Raw genomic sequence first — 21,387 nt, 5'->3', positions numbered from 1 at the left:
CTACAAGAATGTCTAAGAAGTTTGGTCGAAATCGGTTGAGAATACGATATAGCTCCCATATATATGTTTGTCCGATTTTGAGAAATATTGCAATAAAGTGATCATTTGTTAACCGATTCTTTCGAAATTTGACAGAAAGGGTTTTCTTATGACTCTTACTATTGCTGGTGAATTTTACAGAAATCGGTTCAGATTTAGATATAGCTGTCATATATGTATATCGCCCGATTTTCACTTCCAAAGCCACCTCAAGCGCATTTATTGACCAATCTTGCCAACATTTTGCACAACGCTTTCTTCGACGACTACCACAATATCTAAGATATTTGCTCGAAATGTTTTTATTGTGAATTTTTGTGGATATCGTTCTTTTCTTATTTTACCCTCAACCAAGGGATGGGGGTATACTTATTTCGACATTTCGTTTTTAACACATCGAAATATTGATCTGAGTCCCAACAAAGGTATATATATTCTTGATCGGCTTGAAATTCTTAGTCGACGTAACTATGTCTGTCCGTCTGTCTGTCTGTCTGTCGAAAGCATGGAAACTTTCCAAGGAGTAAAGCTAGGTGCTTGAAGTTTTGTACACTTATCACTGCAGGTCGGTTGGGATTGCAAATGGGCCAAATCGGTCCATGTTTTGGTTTAGCTGCCATATAAACCGAAATCGGATCTTGACTTCTTTAGCCACTAGAGGGTACAATTTTTGTTCGATTAGGCGGAAATCGTACACCAAGTGTTTTGTTATGACTTCCAATAACTGTGTTAAGTATGGCTCAAATCGGTGCATAACCTGATATAGCTCCCATATAAAATGATCTCGGATCTTGACTTCTTGAGTCACTAGAGGGCGCAGTTCTTATCCGATTTGGCTGAAATTGTACACCAAGTATTTTGTTATGACTTCCAATAACTGTGTTAAGTATGGCTCAAGTCGGTGCATAACCTAATATAGCTCCCATATAAACTGATCTCGGATCTTGACTTCGTGAGCCTAAAGAGGGCGCAAGTATTATCCGATTTGGATGAAATTTCGCATGGAGTGTTTTGGTTTGACCGTCAACAACTGCGCCAAGTATGACCCAAATTGGTTCACAACCTGCTATAGCTCCAATATTATCCGATCTCCCGATTATACCCCTTGAGCCTCTATAGGGAGCAATTCATATCCGATTTGGTTGAAATTTTGCGCAATGAATTCCACTTTGATCTCCAACAATCAAATATAGCATCATAGCAATTCTTATACATTATCCACCTAGAGGTATACTTACTATTATTACATTATTAACAATTATACGCACCCCTGCACAAACCACTATAAATACTCGTACATCAATAACGTGGGGCCACCGTAGCTCAGAGGTAATCAATTACGTCTTCTGAACGCCTGGGTTGAAATCCCAGCCATGGCATCGGAAAATGTCAGTATTGGTTATCTCTTCCTAATGCTGGCTGTCAGATATTTGCCCTAGGTAATCAGCAGTATGAAGTTTTTATTATAACTGGGGTAGCTCTGCGGCAAGCCATTCGGATTCGGCAATAAAAAGGAGATGCCAATCATTAAGCTTAAACTTATAGCAGCCAGCACTCATTGATATGAGAGACGTATAGCAGCTGCTCCTTAATAGAAGGTTAGGTTAGGTTAGAGTGGCAGTTCTTTAAACAGACTTAGGGTTAGACAATTTTAAGTTCACAGTAGTGACAGATCAAGGCCTCTGTTGGAAATTGAACCCATGACCCCTGCACTGGTATTCCGAGCACGCTACCACCTCGGCTACCGGGGCGCCTTTCTTAATGGAATGCAAATTGTATTTCAATAATATATTACAAGCAGTCAACCATTTTTGTTTTTCTCCCTCAAAATCTTAAAAATTTTTATATTTAATTATAGTTCTTGTGTAATTTTTGTTAGAACTGTCATTATGAAATGATTTTAAAATATTTGATATAAATTATTATCGATTCAAATAGACCAGAAACATCGTCTGTTCTGCTATAAATCATCATGCATTAAACAATCACATTTGTTGCGGTTATTTGCTCATTTTAAGGTAACGCATCACCGAGAAAATAATGTTTTTGGCAAAAAGAAGGCAAAATGCCAAAGCAACCGCAAAAAGAAAGGCAAGTTGCGAAAATAGACATGCACATTAAACTTAGCATTAGGCAAACAAAAATTTCGTATGCCATGAGGCGGCAACAACATATGCAAGGCAAAGAAAATAAGAAACACCCCTTTTTTTATATATATATGAACGAACGGACAAAGTGTGCAGCAGCAGTAGAATGTTGCTACTTGCAATTTCCAAAACAAAAGTTCTTGGCAAACAAGAACTTCCACGAACAACACATGTTGTAAATACACCATGTATTGGTTTTGAGAAACCGAAAATTTTGTATATAAAAAAAAAACACACAAAACAAAAAAGAGAATAATAAAAAAATTTCTAATTAAAACCAAGAACAACAAATTTAATTATATACGATCGAAATGACCTAAATTAATTACTCTGCTATTCGTCTTTGCCCAATGTGAGCAACGTCAGTGTATAAAAGGAATTTTTATTATTAACATAAGGTAGCAAGAAAGCGTAAATAATGATTTTGTTGATATTTTTATTAATGCGAATTGTTTTGTCTGTTTGCTTAAATTTCTATTGGTTAATGATGTGAAAAATTCACCAATTTATGATTGCTTTAATTTTGGGCAATTGAAATTGATTTTGAATTTTCCTAGAAGAAAAATATCTGCAAGGCAGCTTGCATGCACTATTATTATCTAGAAATGAAATTATTCGAATTAACCGAGTTTTTTTGCTTATAATAGGTTTACCCTAATGATGTAAGAAAATGTATTCCAATAACTTGAAGTTTTATAAAACGTAAGCGTAATATTAATTACAGGCCTCTGTGGCGTATCAGAATGGCGTATGTATTCCGAAATTGATCAATAATGGCAATATTGCTTTGAAATTTTCATAATTCAAACGAAATTTGTAGAAGTTTATGTATTGGGTTGCCCAAAAAGTAATTGCGGATTTTTCATATAGTCGGCGTTGACAAATTTTTTCACAGCTTGTGACTCTGTAATTGCATTCTTTCTTCTGTCAGCTATCAGCTGTTACTTTTAGCTTGCTTCAGAAAAAAAAGTGTAAAAAAAGTATATTTGATTGAAGTTCATTCAAAGTTTTATTAAAAATGCATTTACTTTCTTTTAAAAAATCCGCAATTACTTTTTGGGCAACCCAATAGAATGGTTCAATATGACTAACTCGTACAATTTTCAAATAAATGTATGATTAGTTGAAAAATACGCCTTCTTCTTGAGATTGCTTAACATGGAAGCTGTAGCGAAAATGGAATCCAATCCAATTGCTCTAAGTTTCATCGGAGTTAAATGAAAAATATACTTCCCAGAAGAGTAATCGGTAGATCGGTTTCTACAAAGACAATATTGAATTCCAATCTGCGTAATTTGAACACAGGTGACCTTTTGATAAAAAAATCATTAAAAACAATGGAAATGTTCGTCTTCGGCCCTTTTACGAAATGAAATCGGGAGATCGTCTATGCCTTGAGTCCTATAGGGCGTATGATTATCATCAATAGGAAAACAATTGGGCGTATGAGTAATGTTTAACATAGCAAAAATATGAAATTTTTAATATGAGATATATTTCAAACACGTGTGAATGAGCAGATTGGAGACCACCGTAGCGCAGAGGTTAGCACGTCCACCTATGACGCCGAACGCCTGGGTTCGAATCCTGGCGAGACTATCAACAAAATTTTCAGCGGCGGTTTTCCCCTCCTAATGCTGGCAACATTTGTGAGGTACTATGCCATGCAAAACTTCTCTCCAAAGAGGTGGTGGAACAAATTTCACCCAAATCGCATGAAAATTGAGGCTTCTGGGGACTCAAGAAGTCAAATCCGTATCAAGTTGCACCTGAAACGACCACAAGTTGCACCTGAAACGACTACTTTAATAGTGTATCGATAGACTCAGAATTACTTTCTAGTTCGATATAACCCTGTCCGTCTGGACGCGAATTTGCCTGTCTGTCTGGACGCAAATACGCCTGTCTGTCTGTCTGCGTATTGTAATCAAGTTACTGGTAGCATTTGTTATCCGAATCGATCTAGCCATGTCCGTCCGTCCGTCTGTCGAAATCACAATAACGTTACGCTAGCCGCTTGAAACTATGCACGAATACTTCTTATTGATGTAGGTCGTTGGGGATTGTAAATTGACCATATCGGTTCAGATTTGGACATAGCTCTCATATAAACTGATCTCCCGATTTGACTTTTTGAGCCCCTGGAAGCCATACTTTTCGTCGGAAGTGGTTGCACATAGGGTTCGGATGTGACTCCCAACGACTGTGTCGAGTATGGTCCAAATCGGTCTATGACCTGATATAGCTCCCATATAAACCGATCTATCCATTTGACTTCTTGAGCCCCTGGAAGCTTTAATTTTCATCCGATTTGGCTGAATTTTTGCACACAGTGTTCCGTTATGACTTCCAAAAACCGTGCTGAGTATGGTTTAAATCGGGCTATAACCTGATATAGATCCCATATAAGCCGATCTCCCGATTTGACTTCTTGAGCCCCTGGAAGCCGCACTTTTCGTGCGATTTGATTGAAATTTTGAACATAGTCTTCTGAGCTATATCCTATATAGGGAGCTATATCCGGTCTATAACCCGATATAGCTCCCTTATAAACCGATCTCCCGATTTGACTTCTTGAGTCCCTGCAAGCCTCAATTTTCAATCGATATGGCTGAATTTTTGCACACAGTGTTCTCATATGACTTTCAACAACTTTGCCAAGTATGGTCGAAATCGGTTTATAACCCGATATAGCTCCCATATAAACCGATCTCCTGTTTTGAATTCACACAATGTTCTCATATGACTTTCAACAACTGTGCCGAGTATGGTCCAAATCAGTCTATAACCTGATATAGCTCCCATATGAACCGATCTCCAGATTTGACTTCTTGAGCCCCTGAAAGCCGCAATTTTTGACCGATTTAGCTACAATTTGGCGCACAGTGTTTTGTTATGACTTTCAACAACTGTGTTAAATTCGAGTACAAATCGGTCTTTAAGCTTATATAGCTTCCATATAAACCGATCTCCCTATTTGACTTCTTGAGTCCTTACAAGCCGTAATTTTTGTCCGAGGCGGTTTAAATTTTGCATGCGATGTTCTATTGCGACTTTCAACTACTGTGCCAAATACGATCCGAATCGGTGAATAACCTGATATAGCTCCAATGTAAGCCGGTCTCTCGATCATCGTTGTTCGGTTTCTAGAAACTTTAAGTTTTGCTGTTTTGACAGAAGTTTGGTAGGTAGAATAAAATAATTCCCTTCATATTCATTTATTTTGTTCCCAAGATTCGGCCCGGCCTACATACATAGCACGCTTTTTCTTGTTACCATTCAGTGGTTTGTCCAGGGTGTCGTATGACTGTTATTTATTGACAACAAACATATAATATTACGTATACGCACATTTCCTAGTGAACCATCATTTAACACTGAAGTGTAAAAAGGCAAGGGATTCTTCATTTGAAATGGATGGTGTCTTTTAAACCATTTTTCATTGTTAGTTAATTTAACTGAACTTGAAATTTTCCAGTCCATTTGTTTTAACGATTAAAGTTTACACTTCCCATATATATAGATTTTATTTTTTTTTTACTACATTCAAAATGCCATTCAAAATGATTGATGTTTTATTTCATGCAATACATGAAGAGAATTGATGTTTTTTTAAACTTTGTTTTTGCTTGTAGTCAAAGTAATGCTTATTTGAACACATGGTCAAACGAAAAAAAACTCATTTTGTTTGTTTTTTCTTTTACTCTGGTATCTTCCAAGTAGAATGTGCCAATGAAATATGTAGTGTTGTTGTTACTGTGTTTAGATTGCACAATATGGATGGACTCTCTATTGTATAAATAAAAGTATGACACATGTTGGAAACAAGCAGAATGTTGCCTGCATTCATATATACATATAACAACTCAGTGAGTCATTACATGGACCACATATGTATGCATATGTATATTTACGCGCGCACACACACACACATATTGAAAATGTTGTATTCACCAATATGAATTTAGGTGATGTGTTTCATCTTTGCCCATTGGTAGTTTTTGCTAAATTTGTTGTTTTATTATGAGCCAGCGGGGGAAAAAAGTAAATATTAAGATCATTCTTTATGTTTTTAATTCTGCACATCTGTTGTGGCGGTTAGATTGCTTTTTGGCCTTTGCCAAAATTTCAACATTAATGAGGTGAGAAGATTTATGTTAATCATCACCAACAGCTACTATGAGATGATGCCGGTGACTAATGTTTTAAAAAAAGGTGTGCAGAGTGTATAGGTAAAATATAAAGTGGTTCAGCAGGTGGGTGGTGTTAAAGGAAGACGATTTTTTTAATGAGACTTTATTTTATAATTAATATTTTGGCAAGTTAATACATACTTAACAGTGATGTAACCAAAACACCTTAAAGTAGAACAGGCAACCTAACATTAGATGCGGAAGACTAAAAATAGACCCACTTAATGTTTTTTTAAGTTTTCGCTTACTTATAGCCTCTTGTGGGAATCCAACTCAACACTACCGCTCTGAGACTACATCAGGCTATCAACTCCTATGCGTGCAGTGAATAACAGGATATTATATGAACATTTCTGAGTTTGTATTAGTGATTAGGATTAGGCAGGAGTGTGAGTTTGCTCCTAACGTATGCTGTGTAAAAGAAAAAAAAAATGAATTTTTACATTTTCGGTCCATGTGCATTCGTTTGGCATTGTTTTTATGCCCTCCACCTTAGGATGGGGGTATACTAGTTTCGTCATAGCGTTTGTAACTTCTCGAAATATGCGTCTAAGACCCCATAAAGTATATATAATCTCGATTTTCATGACATTTTAAGTCGATCTAGCCATGTCCGTCTGTCTGTCCGTCCGCCCGTCTGTCTGTCGAAGGCACTCGTAATTTCGAAGGAACAAAGCTAGGCGCTTGAAATTTTGCATAAATAGTACTTATTAGAGTAGGTTGTTTGCGAGTGTAAATGGGTCATAACGGTCATGTTTTGATATATTTAGTGACATTTTGTACAACGGCTTCTCCCGTGACCTTCAACACACGTTTCGAATATGATCTGAATCGGTGTATAGCGTGATACATCTCCCATATAAACCTGTCTGCCGATTTTACTTCTCGAATCCCTAAAGGGCGCATTTCGAATTGGCTGAAATTTTCTCAATGACTTCTACTAAGGTCTCCAACATTAATTTCAATTATGGTCCAAATCGTAACATAACTTGATATAGCTCCAACATCATACCAATTAGTTTCCTGTATCCTTTGTTTGCCTAAAAAGAGATACCAAGAAAAGAACTCGACAAATGCAATCCTTGGTGGAGGGTATACAAGTTTAGGCCACTTTTACTTGTCATATCAAATTTGGCTACAAAATTGAATTGGTGTTCAAAAGTCATTGAAATATTTAAGAGCAACATATGGTGATATTTGGGTACAAAAGAGGTCGTGAAGATGTGTGACGAGCTTATCATTGAAGATGTATCACCACAAAAACCAATGGATTACAATGCAATAGATTTAAACTTAACTCCCAAATGCATTTTTTTTTGGGTCTCATTTTGTGTACATTTCTCCATATGACTTGTATTTTTTGGAGGGGTAGATTAGAGGTACCTCGGTCCTCGCAGAATTAGTTCAAAATTTGTTTTCCACATTTATACTCTACTCCCAAATACTTTTCGCTTGAATGTAATATAGTTACAAATCAGGGACGTAGCCGGGGGTATGGGGATAGTGGGGGCTTGGTGCTATGGGGCCCAATCCCCCCTCCCCTTCAATATCATTATTTGAATGTTAGCGCGTATTCGTACTTGTTATTGAAGAGTAGTCCTATTATGCCCCCCCATATGAAATCTTGGCTACGTCCCTGTTACGAATGGTCTATATTATATATACGCCTGGAGTTTCTTAGGGTTTCTCTCATTTATTTAACCACAAGTCATTATCTAAACCCAAATGTTCTACATTTCATTTCCTTATGATGCCTATACGGTGTACATGCCCGCTTTGAAGTTGGATGGGGTTTTACCCTTTTTGCAAGTTTGCACCTGAACATTTCATTAAGCAACAGCGGGGGAATATTTTGTCATATCAAAGAGTGTTGTTCGATACAAATTTTAAGCTCAATGATAAGGGATACACTTTTTATATTCCACACCACAGGAAGGAGGATACACTAACTTAGACATTCCGTTTGTAACACCTCGAAATATTGATCTGCGACCCCATAAAGTCTTGATAGTCTGGACATTTTGAGTCGATATAGCCATGTCCGTCTGTCCGTAGGTCGAAATCTCGATAGCGGTTAAACGCTTAAAGCTAACCGCTTGAAATTTTGCACATATATTTACTATTGATGTAGGTTAGGTTAGGTTTAAGTGGCAGTCTGCCATCAGACTCATTTAGACGTTTTCGTCCATTGTGATACGACAGGAACAGAAGAAGGAAGATGCCTTCGTCGATCTAGCCATGTCCGTCTGTCTGTCGAAAGCACGCTAACTTTCGAAGGAGTAAAGTTAGCCGCTTGAAATTTTCCACATATACTTTTTATTAGTGTAGGTCAGTTGGTATTGTAAATGGGCCAAGTCGGTCCATGTTTTATTAAAGCTGCCATATAAACCGATCTTGGGTCTTGACTTCTTGAGCCTCTAGAGGGCGCAATTTTTAACCGATTTTATTGAAATTTTGCACGTAGTGTTCTGGTAGCACTTCCAACAACTATGCTAAGTAAATCGGTCCATGTTTTGATATGGCTGCCATATAAACCGATCTTGGGTCTTGACTTCTTCAGCCTCTAGAGGGCGCAATTCTTATCCAATTTGATTGAAATTTTGCACAAAGTGTTCTGGTAGCACTTCCAACAACTGCGCTAAGTATGGTTTAAATCGGTCCATGTTTTGATATGGCTGTCATATAAACCGATCTTGGGTGTTGACTTCTTGAGCCTCTAGAGGGCGCAATTCTCGTCCGATTTAACTGAAATTTTGCACGTAGCGTTTTGGTAGCACTTTCAACAACTACGCTAAGTATGGTTCAAATCGATCCATGTTTTGATATAGCTGCCATATAAACCGATCTTGGGTCTTGACTTTTTGAGCCTCTAGAGGGCGCAATTCTCATCCGATTTGACTGAAATTTTGCACGTAGTGTTTTGGTATCACTTCCAACAACTACGCTAAGTATGGTTTTAATCGGTCCATGTTTGGATATAGCAGCCATATAAACCGATCTTGGGTCTTGACTTCTTGAGCCTCTAGAGGGCGCAATTCTCATCCGATTTGAAATTTTGCATGAGGTGTTTTGTTAAGACTTCCAATAACTGTGCTAAGTATGGTGTAAATCGGTATAGAACCTGATATAGCTGCCATATATACCGATCTGGGATTTTGACTTCTTGAGCCTCTAGAGGGCGGAATTCTCACCCGATTTAGCAGAAATTTTTACAACGGCTTCTCTCATGATTTTCAACATACGTGTCTAATATGGTCTCAATCGATCAATGGCCTGATACAGCTCCCATATAAACCGATCTCCCGACTTTGCTTCTTGAGCCCCTATAAGGCGAAATTCCTATCCGAATGAACTGAACTACAATATAACGCAATGACTTCTACAATGTTCAGCATTCATTTATGGTCCGAATCTGACTACAACTTGATATAGCTCTAATAGCATAACAGTTCTTATTCAATATTCTGTGTTTGTCTAAAAAGAGATACCGCGCACAGAACTCGACAAATGCGATTCTTGGTGGAGGGAATATAAGATTCGTCACGGCCGAAATTAACACGCTCTTACTTGTTTATTTTCATTTTTATTGTGGTCGAAAATGCACCATTTCTGGCCACAATACTTCCCCATACTTTTGTTTTTCGATACATTTTCAATTTCAATTTGCTAATGCATAACGTCGGCACTTGTACATCAGTTGCAGTTGCATATCAATCAATCTAAAATATTTGTGGTTGATGCAAATACAAATGACCTTCAATCAGGTGTAAATGGATGATGGTGTTGTTGTTGTTGTAACTCTCGCTTTCGTTGAAATTCGAAGAAATTTCTTTTGTTCGTAAATGTCAAAATACCAATGCAAAAAAGAAATAAAAAAATAGAAAACAAACCACAAAACAATTGGTTACTGCTTTATAATTAATGAAAATATAAAGAAAAAGAGAAAAACTACATAGAAAACATCAAAAGTAATCGATAAAGATGAAGTAATCAAAGCATGGCCAATTAAGAAAACAAGTGCTTGCGCCATCACACAAAGCATTGTTGCAATGGCAAAAAAACAAACAATGAAGGAGAGCAAGAAAAAGGGGCAGCTAAATATAAACTAGCCGCCCTTGCCGAGAAAGCACGCAGCAGCAACAATTAATGCTGACCGATAAAGAGCGATAATGGTGTGCATTGAACTTCAATTGTTGCCATCTAACAATGGACGTTAGTGGCGATAGTCAACATAACAGATGATTAGCCATCTAAGCGAGCTATTAGTAAAGCAATGAGAGATCAGCATATATCCCACCTAGAGCAAGTAGACAAAATGGCCATAGCAAAATCTCTATGAAGAAAAAAGCATTCAAAGAGACAGAGTGCAAAGATTGTTGCAAACTGGCATTTGTGTTTTGTTTTTTACCCTCCCCACAAACAGAGTGGCCACTTTTTCTTTTGGTTTTTTTTTTTTTTGTTTTCTAAAAAAAAATATATTCGAATTTTCTTCGAAATTGTTTGTCGTCACACGCACTCTGCTGTAAGTGGAAAGAACTGAAAACAAAGAAGACGCCACTATAACGCACCCTAGGCCAAAGGAATTCACACTCAACCAACATTCATCATCATCATCATCATCATCATCATGAAACGCCAAGATATAAAAATGCAAAACAAATGCTTTAAACAAAATTAGAAAATATTTTTGGCCTGGGCCAAAAAATTCTATGCGGCCCATAAGACAATCCCAAGCACTAACAACAACAAATAGCAACATGCGACAACAAAGTAGGGTGTACATGCAATGATGCCACTCGCATGCTGCTGCCATGCCATGCGATTGTAGGCTGCCCATCTTTTCGCCTACTGTATCGCATATTTCTGTTCTCTTGTACCTATCCTACCGGAAATAACTGCAAATGACTGCAATTGTCTGGCGAAAATTAATCAGAAATTACTGGGAGCCACATAACATAGAAGTAGTAGTGGTAGTGGTGGTCGTGGGACACAGGGACACAGTTAATGGTTGCCTGCTGGGAAAGCGGATGGCACCATTAAATTAATTTGTCTATATATATCAATCAGTACAAAAAAAATGCACATCTTCTCCAACAGAGAAAAAAGGTCATATGAGGTGGTTGGCAAAGAAATGCTTTTATGAAAAAATCATCTAAAAAAACAAAATTTAAGAATTTTTCATATCAAATCTGACTAGAGAGCCTTTGGGTTTTTCAGTTGCTAGCACACCACTGTGTATCCTAGTATCGTTGCCATACAAATTTATAGGTCCACTTAAATGCAAGTAGATTTTTGTGGGAATTTATGCTTGCAGATATATTTTCATACTCTACACCATAGGATAGGGGGTTTAATAATTTCGTCATTCAGTTTGTAACTCCTCGACACATGCGTCCAAGATCCCATAAAGTATCGTCACGAGATTTTAAGACATGTCCGTCCGTCCGTTTGTCCGTCTGTCCGTCCGTTCGTCTGTCCGTCCGTCCGTCCGTCCGTCTGTCCGTCCGTCTGTCCGTCCGTCCGTCTGTCCGTCCGTCCGTCTATCCGTCCGCCCGTCTGTCCGTCCATCCGTCCGTCCATCCGTCCGTCCATCCGTCCGTCCATCCGTCCGTCCATCCGTCCGTCCGTCCGTCCATCCGTCCGTCCATCCGTCCGTCCATCCGTCCGTCCATCCGTCCGTCCATCCGTCCGTCCGTCCGTCCATCCGTCCGTCCATCCGTCCGTCCATCCGTCCGTCCATCCGTCCATCCGTCCGTCCGTCCATCCGTCCGTCCATCCGTCTGTCTGTCTGTCCATCCTTTCGTCCGTCTGTCCATCTTTCCGTCCGTCTGTCCATCCTTCCGTCCGTCTGTCCATCCTTCCGTCCGTCCTTCCGTTCATCTGTCTGTCCTTCCTTCCGTCTGTCCATCCTTCCGTCCGTCCTTCCGTTCAAATCGGTTCATAACCTGATATAGCTGCCTTATAAACCGATCTCCCTATTAGACTTCTTGGTCTTCTAGAAGGCCCAATTCTTAACCGATTTAGCTGAAATCTTGCACAAGAAGTTGAGGAATGACTTCCTATAACTGTGCCAAGCATGGTCTATAGTAGATTTTTGCAGCTTCGTGGAGGTTGCATCCGAGCCCTCTGGACTAAGTAAGATTTCTGTCCTCGAGACCTATTACGGTGGGGTATATTCAGAAGTTTGAGAATGTATGGACAATGTATAGAGGGGAAACACTAGAACTACTCGTTGATACACATTTCCCGGGAAATTCTTCTCCAGAAGAGGTTGTCACTGGTATGCATTCGTCGGTGGTCATTAGAGAAATTGTGTCTGAGCCGAATATCATTTGGGCGATAAGAAGTTTCGCCTCTGATGATGCATCTCCGGTTGAATTACAAGCTGTGTCTGATAGACTGTTTTCTTGACGTTTAGAGAAATACTCTGCTTGTATCAGAATGTCATATATATACCTGTGGGATGGAAGGACACGAAGGTCATTTTCATTCCGAAAGCAGGAAAACGCTACCACACGAAGGCAAAAGATTTTCGTTCTATTAGTCTGTCATCCTTTATGCTAAAGGCTCTTGAGAGGTTGAAAGAAACATATCTTTGGGCAAAGATTCCTGGAGATTGCCTATCGCGGCACCAACATGCATATAGTAAAGGCAAAATGCGTGTGCTGATGACGTGGCAATTCCGGTAAGGGGAAAGTTTCCCAGCAATCTTAGAGATATACTTCAGGAAGCTCTACGTGCAAGAGCAAATTCGGCTTCCGAAAGAGGTCTAGGTAGAAGAAGTAGCAAGGAGATACAAGTTGCCTACAGTGGAACCTGTCTCCTTGGGAGGAGAAAATGTTCCATTCCTGGTAGTTTGCTGGACAGCAAATTTCATTTCAAACCCAACATTTTGCAAAGGGCAAGAATAGGGCAACTCTTGCCCTATACACCTGCAAGAGAGTCATTTGCAAGTTGGGGCTTTAGACCGTGTGTCATGCATTGGGATATACTACAGTTGTCAGACCTATAATGCTATATGGTGTTGTGGTCTGGCGAACGGCGCTTCAATAGTCCAACTACTGCTCAATGCTCAACCGGATCCAAAGGGTGGCTTGTTTGTGCATCACAGCCGCTCTGAGGACGACACCATTTGATGCACTGAATGCAATCCTTAATCTTTTGCCTCTGGACATTGTCATTGGTCTGATGGCAGACTTAAACCGTACCTAACCTAACAGGCAAAAAAAAGTTAGCAAGCTTTCGACGGACGGACAGCCAGACAGATGGACATATCGGAATCGACTTTTTTGGGTCCCAGATCAATATCTCAAGGAGTTACCAGCGAAATGTCAAAGTTGGTATAATCCCATCCCATGGTGGAGTATAAGAGTCGTAGTTCCCATTTTTCACTTTGTTTTGTAGAATTTTGTAGAAACTATTGAATAAAAAACAAATTTTTAACTCTGTATGCATAATCCTGCCCCCCTCACTGCCTTTTTGCTCCCACACAACACCCTGTGTGGCCCGCCATTGGTTATTGCACAAATATCTATTACGTGTAGGCGTGCATCCCAGTGTATGTTTGTTTAAATATTTGCTTAGCTACAAATCCATCCACCAACCGGTCTTCCTTCGCATACATTCGCAGCTCATAATTACACAATTTTTAATTTTATTTATTTATTTGAATTTTTGTTTTTGTTTTTTTTTTCTTCTAGAAAGGTGGACACATTTTGTGTAGGCGATAATGAGGGGCATCCATTTGCAATCCAAACACCGAAGCAAGCATTGTCGGGGGCGCTATAACCGAAAACATGGTGAGTGTTTATTTTTTTGTATTCTTAACAGACATGTGCTGCGATTAACTTGTTGCAGAAGATTTATGGCTCTATTTCATGTGAAAATGTTAGCATATACACGAATTCTACATGTACATAATTATAGATTGCAATGCTTGTGGAAATTTTTTAGTTTTGATTTTTCTAGAATTTCATTTTGCATATATGGTGTGAAAGCCGGCATTTTCCGCAAATCAACATCTGTTGAAGTTTGAAACCTTAGCATTCTCGCCAGGGACGTCAAGTTGTTTAACACAATTTCACTGTCTGCACTGACCATAAAACGGGAGATTGGTCTATGGCGTAGTGTCATTTCGCCCAAAACATTTTCGCCCAAATTAATTAGTTTTAGTTTTTGTACACTTTTGGGTGATATGACCCTCTTTCGGGCACAATGAAATTTTTTTAAAATGATTTTGGACCTCAATTAAACGTAGATATGACTTATTACCCTACCAAACAAAAAAAATTTTAATGTCATACGGCCCAATGCCATAAAACCCAAATGAATAAATGTCATTAAACCCAATATAATTGGGTTTAATGACAAAAATAACACAACATAAATTCTTGAGCCCGGCCCCTATTTAGAATAAATAAGGGATTTTTATGTAGACAATTTTTGACTTTAGTTTACTGTTGGACCTATACCTATAGGAAGGAGACAATCTTCAGCCCGGTCGAAGGCCGGTTAATTTCCCCCTCTCTCTAATGTACATACAATGAGTAAAGGCATGGCAAGTTCGGCCGGACCGAATCGTAGGTACCCGCCACCCTGGATTCCCTTATAAACTGAGTTTGTATTTGAATAGGGTTTTGGGCCAAATCGACGTCTAAGGGCTCAAGAAATGAAATCCGGGAATCGGTTTATATGGGGGCTATATATGTGTATAGACCGATTTGTGGCATACTTGGCAAGGATGATGGAAATCAAAACTCAAGTCTTTTTTCTAGCCAAATCGGATGAAAATTGAGGCTACTAAAAAGCTGTAGAAGTCAAATCCGGGGATTGGTATATATGGGGGCCATATGAGTTTATTGACTGACTAGGATAGTACTTGGCTTGGATATTCCAAATTTCTGCCAAATCGGATGAAAATTGAAGCTTCTTAATGCTCAGGAAGTCAAATCCGGGGATCGATTTATATGGGGTCTATATCTGTTTAGAGACCGATTCGGATCATACATGGCATGGACGTTGGAAGTCATAACTCAAATCTTTGTTCCAAATTTCAGCCAAATCGCATGCAAATTAAAGCTTCTAGTGGCTCAAGAAGTCAAATGGAAGTCATAGATCAAGTCTTTGTTCCAAATTTCAGCCAAATCGGATGAATATTTAGGCTTCTAAGGTCTGAAGAAATCGAATCCGGGGACCGATTTATATGAGGGCTATACTTGTTTATAGACCGATTCGGATAATACTTGGCATATATGTTGGAAGTCATAACACAAGCCTATGTTGCAAATTTCAGTCAAATCGTATGAAAATTAAAGCTTCTGGTGGCTCAAGAAGTCAAATCCGCTGATTGGTTTATATGGAGGCTATATCCAAATCTGAACCGATATGACGCATTTGAAATCCCCAACGACCTAAATCGATAAGAAAAATCTGTGCAATATTTTAAACGGCTAGGTTTACGCATTCGATCGCTATCGTGATTTCGACAGACGGATGAACGGACGGACATGTCTAGGTCCAAAATATATATATTTTATGGGGTCTCAGATCAATATTTCGAGGGGCTACAAAGGGAATGACTAGATTAGTATACCCTCATCCTATGCTAGTGAATATAATGGAATACCAAATCTATTTACGATGGTGGGTATTAAAAGTTCGACACGGCCGAACTTAATGCATTTTTATACCCTCCACCATACTTCTTTTGTCATTCCGCTTGTAACACCTCGAAATATTCATCTGAGAGCCAACAAAGTACATATATTCTTGATCGTCTTGACTTTCTTAGACGATTTAGCCATGTCCGTTCGTCTGTCGAAAGCACCCTAACTTTCGAAGCACGCTAGAGCTGGGTGCTTGAGATTTTGCTGTAGGTCGTTTGGAACCGTGAATAGACCATATCCGGCCAATTTTTTGATATAACTCGGTCCTACCATATAAACTGATCCTGGATCTTGATTTCTTGAGCTTCTAGAGGGAGTAATTATTTTTCGATTTTGCTGAAATGTTGCATGAAGTGTTTTGATGTAACTTCAAACATCTGTGCCAAGCATGGTCCCAATCGGTTTATAACCTGATATAGCTGCCATAAAACGGATCTCGGATCTTGATTTCTTGAGCAGCTAGAGGGCGAAATTAACTGAAATTTTGTATGAAGTGTTTTATTTTTCCTTCCTACAGTTGTTTCGGGTATGGTCCAAATCGGTTTATAAGCTGATATTGCACCCATATAAACCGATCTCGGATCCTGACCTCTTGAGCCACTAGAGGGCGCAATCATCCTCCGATTTCGTTGAAATTTTGCATAGAGGATTTTTTTTATTGCTTTCACTAAATGTGCTTAGTATGGTTCAAATCGGTTCATAACCTGATATAAGTGCCATATAATCCGATCTTGGATCTTGACGCCTTGAGTCTCTATAGGGCGCGATTCTCATCCGATTTGGCCGAAATTTTTTATGATTTTTTTTTTTTATAACTTCCAACAACTGCGGTAAGTATGGTCAAAATCGGTTTATAACCTGATATAGCTCCCATATAAACAGATCTCGGATCTTGACTTCTTGAGCCGCTAGAGGGCGCAATTATAATCCGATTAGGTTCAAAATTTGCCTAAAGTCGTTTGTTTTAATTTCCAACAAGTGTGCCAAGTATGGTCCAAATAGGTTCAAAACCTGATATAGCTCTCATATAAACCGATTTTCAATCTTGACTTCTTGAGCAACTAGAGGACGCAATTATTATCCGATTAGGCTGAAATCTTGCATGAAGTGTTTTGTTATAACTTCCAAAAAATGTGCCAAGCATGGTTCAAATTGGTTCATAACCTGAGATAGCTCCCACATGAACCGATTTCATATTTTGACTTCTTGAGCCGCTAGAGGGCGCAATTATTATTCGATTTGGCTGAAATTTAGCATGAAGCGTTTTGTTTAAACTTCTAATAACTGTGCCAAGCATGGTCTAAAATGGTTCATAACCTGTTATAGCTCCCATATAAACCGATCTCCTGATTATATTTCTTCAGCCGCTAGAGGGCGCAATTATTATTCCATTTGGCTGATATTTTGCATGAAGTGTTTTGTTGCAACTTCAAACAGCTGTGCCAAGCATGGTCTAAATTGGTTCATAAGCTGATATAGTTCCGATATAAACCGATTTCCAATCTTGACTTCTTAAGCCGCTAGAGGGCGCAATTGTTATCTGATTTGGTTGAAAGTTTGCCTTCTAACAATTGTATCGGGTATGTACCAAATCGTTTTATAACCAGATATAGCTGCCATATGAACCTATTTTGGATCTTGACTTCTTGAACCGCTAGAGGACGCAATTATTATCCGATTTGGCTGAAATTTTGCATGAAGTGTATCGTTTTAATTTTCAAAAACTAAGCCATATATGTTCTAAATCGGCTCATAACCTGATATGGCTGCCATCTAAACTGATTATGGATCTAGACTTCTGGAGCCGCTAAAGGGCTCAATACTAAACCGATTTAGTTGAAATTTGATACAATGACTTCTACTGTGACCTTCAACATGTATGCCAAATATGGTCTGAAGCGGCCTATAATCTGATATAGCTCTCACACGGAGATCGATTATCACGATATTATTTCTAGAGCTTCTATAGGGAGCAATTCATATCCGATTTGGTCGACTTATGACTTTTTTTTATAAATTGCAACATCCAAAACCAAGTATGGTACAAATCGGTCCAGAATCTGATATGGCTCTTATAGTGTGGCAATAGTTATCCATTATCCTTTGTTTATCCCTAAAGAGATACCGGATAGAGAAATTGATAAATGCCATCCTTGGTGGAGATTCGGCCCGGCCGAGCTTAGCACTCTTTTTTTTTTCAAAATGTCCTTTATTTAGTTATTTAATTTTCTTTCTTAGATATTGTGATAAGAAGAGTTTGGCTTGTTTGAATAGTGTTTTTTTGATTCTTATTTTTCTTAAGATTTATTATTATTATATTTTTAATTAACATTTTTAGTATCCTTGTTATTAAAAAAATTATAAAAATTGGCAATTTTACAATTTTTTGTGGTTTCAAAAAATTTTTAATTATAAAAATTGGCATTTTTTCTTTGTGTATTTTATTATCCTTTGATATTTGAAATTTTTGAAAAATGTTGCTTTTTATAAGTATTTGGTTATATATGTGTTTGTTTTTTTTGACTTACCCTTTGGCGCAATTCACGTTCAGCTTCAAGATCATCCTGGAGCAAACGGATTTTATCCTGCAAGTATTAAATATATATTTCTATAGACACACGTTTTCTTTTTCATTTAATAGCGGTTTAAAAAAAAAAAACGAAAAAAAGCGCTTTGTTTTTTTTGGAATCATAGGCTATGTACAATGTAAACGGGCACGTCCTTGAATTGAATTAATGTCACTTTTTGGCCGATTTTCGAAGAAGAATTTTTTGTTGAGAAAAAAAATATCCATTACATAATTTTTCCATTTTTAAAAATATTTCTCATCTTCATAAAGATGTTCATACATATATTTGATGGTATAGATATACGTTTAGATACATATACATATATACAGACATAGGTATTTTATATAGAGAGGCGATATATGTATGTCGGTATTTCTTGGTTCCTTGGTTTTTTTTTCTTTTTTTTTTGCCTTTGGTTCTTCTCACTGTTGCACACATACACACACACACATTTCTCTATTTTGTTTTTTTTTATAAACATATATACAACTTTAAGCAAACACAAATGTATGTGTATGTGTGTGTATAGTACACCATATGTATGGGTTGATTTTCTTTGTTGGTATTCATACACATCGAATTTCAGAACTTTTGCACTCATTTCATAACATTTTTATTTTATTGTGTTGTGTTATTTTTTTCTTTTTCTTGTTCAATTCTGTGTTCACATTCATATATGTTGGCCAAGATTTTAGGTGTGAATTTTTTCGGTTCAATCTGTTTTCAAATTTTTTTTTCATTCAAACTTTTTTATAGTTTTTCTTTTCTTTGGTAAATTTCTTTTTTTCTTAAGATTTTTAAAGTTTTGTTGGTTTTTATTCTCTTTCGGCTTTTTAACTTCTTTCGTTGGCTTGGTCCTTTTATGCTTTAGTCCTTGCTTTGGGCATTTTTTCTTTTTTTTTATGATTAGTCCTGCTTACCTCAAGACGAGAAAGGGCGCTCAAATCGGCGGTATATTCAATGTTGATGTTCTCAACACCGGGTGCAGTGGAGCTGGCTCTATAAGAGTACTTTGAGGTGCGTACAGCTTGTGATGAAGACATTTTGTTGTTGTTGTTAAATTTAATTAAAAAAAAATTTTTTTTTTTTGAAAAAGGTTGTGCGTTTTTTTTTGCAGTAAAAAAAAATTCACTTCGTTTCGCGTAAGCGCTTTTTTTCTTCCAAAGAGATTTTCCTTATTTTCAGCGGGGGCTTCCACACGCAACAGAAAAGTCCAAAGTAGTTGTCACCGAGTCACCGAATAATTCGTAATAAACGTCGGAGTAAGGCTGGTGATCTACTGAACGAGAGATCCCGGTGTCGTTCGAATAAAGAGTGTTTCGTGTTATTGTCGGAATGACTGGCGTTTTCGTCTATTTCTACCCAATTTTTGTTTTTTTCGCCCAAAAACGAAAGTTTTTCTCATTTCCCATCACTCGCCGAAGCTTTGGCAGGTCGCCCCCTGATCATCGCACAGGCCGTGTATGCGTTACCGCCAACGAAAACTTTGAGTGGCTTTTGGGCGCGTATGAGTGCCTTGTCGTATGGATTCAGTGGCATTTTGAGTGTTTTTCCTATGCTGCTTGCTTTTAGCGGCATTGTCCATTGGATCGCATCTTTGGCGGCTGGCTAGTTTGTTGTGTATTTCAAAACTTTGCCTTTTGCTTTTTTGTCTTAGCAGAGTACAGAAACAAGGAAGGGGGCGGGAGGCGGGGGGTGGGTTTAGTGTGTTTAGATTCTAAATGGATTTTTCACGCTTCTTTCATGCTCACACTTTCAGATATTTGTGTTAATTGCCGTTTATGCCAACGTCGCCGTTCGTGTTGTTGTTGTTGTTGTCTTCGATGGTGTTGCGTTGGCCTGCTCCTTAGAGGGAAATTCTTTTGAATTCATTTCCCTTCTTGTTGTTTTTCCTTGGCTTTTGTTGGTTTTTCCGCTATTTTCCCTTCATTTCTCATTTAAGTTAAGCAATTTTGCTGCTTATTTTGGTGTGTGCGTTTGGCGTTTGGCGTTTTTTCGCTTGGTCTTGGTCTGCCGTTGTTGTCTGCCCCACAACTTTGTTTGGAAATACAACATTTGCATTTACCTGTAATTAGCCATGTGGCAACGTCTTTTTGTCGGCCATCTCTCCCCTGCCTATGGTTTTGTCCCCTGTCTCTCGTCCATGCATCTCTTGAGGCAAAGTGCGTAAAAATTATTTTTAAATTTTTCCTTTTTTTTTCTATGGTCTTTTAGAATTTTTCCTCACCGCGTATTGTTAGTTTTCTTTTGAACTTTTGATTGAGGTTTTTGTTGTTGTTGGTTGTTTTTTGTTTAGTTTTCTTTGGTGTTTTTGGCTTTTTGGTTTCGTGTGTGGCTAACCATTGGCATGGAAGAAGTTTTTGGTTTATTTTCCTCTTGAATTTGATTTCGATTGAAGTCTAATTTTTGTATTCATTTTCAAAAGTATTCCGCTCATTGCATTCATATTTCTTAAGGCATGTCGATCGATAATTTGTTTGGTATGGCAAGTGAGAACCACTTTTTTCTTTTTTTTTGCCAACATTTCCACAATATTGTGGAAAAACGGCGGTGATTTCCGATGGTACAAAGTCCGAAGTACAAGAAATTACACATGTAAATTGTTATCTAAGCACAGGCAGTGAAGGTCTGAAAAGTTGGAAGGGATGTTATATTAAGAGAGCCCTTTAAATAATTTGAAAAGTTTTTGGTATCTAAGGGGGTTGGGAAATCAGGAGACGACTCAGAAGATCGATAATCGCAACTTTCGATATTTTCGATATATCTATTAATA

At 38.1% G+C, this 21,387-nt stretch overlaps 1 protein-coding gene across 1 annotated transcript in view; it reads right to left on the bottom strand.

Annotated features, from left to right (window-relative positions):
• Positions 1 to 19,953, bottom strand: part of LOC106090950 (paramyosin, long form) — a 64,161-nt gene extending 44,208 nt beyond the window's left edge. The window contains exons 1-2 of the mRNA XM_059364113.1: positions 19,535 to 19,953; positions 18,573 to 18,629 (exon numbers count right to left, since the gene is read on the bottom strand). Of these exons, the coding sequence (XP_059220096.1) occupies positions 18,573 to 18,629; positions 19,535 to 19,657 (180 nt within the window). The 5' untranslated portion in view covers positions 19,658 to 19,953. The remainder of the gene's footprint in view (positions 1 to 18,572; positions 18,630 to 19,534) is intronic.
• Positions 19,954 to 21,387: the final 1,434 nt, after the last annotated feature.

Source organism: Stomoxys calcitrans, chromosome 1 (assembly GCF_963082655.1).
Source record: "Stomoxys calcitrans chromosome 1, idStoCalc2.1, whole genome shotgun sequence".
Classification (NCBI taxonomy): Eukaryota; Metazoa; Arthropoda; class Insecta; order Diptera; family Muscidae; genus Stomoxys; species Stomoxys calcitrans.
The sequence above is the reverse complement of the archived record's forward strand: the minus strand, read 5'-3'. Positions and strand labels throughout refer to the sequence as shown.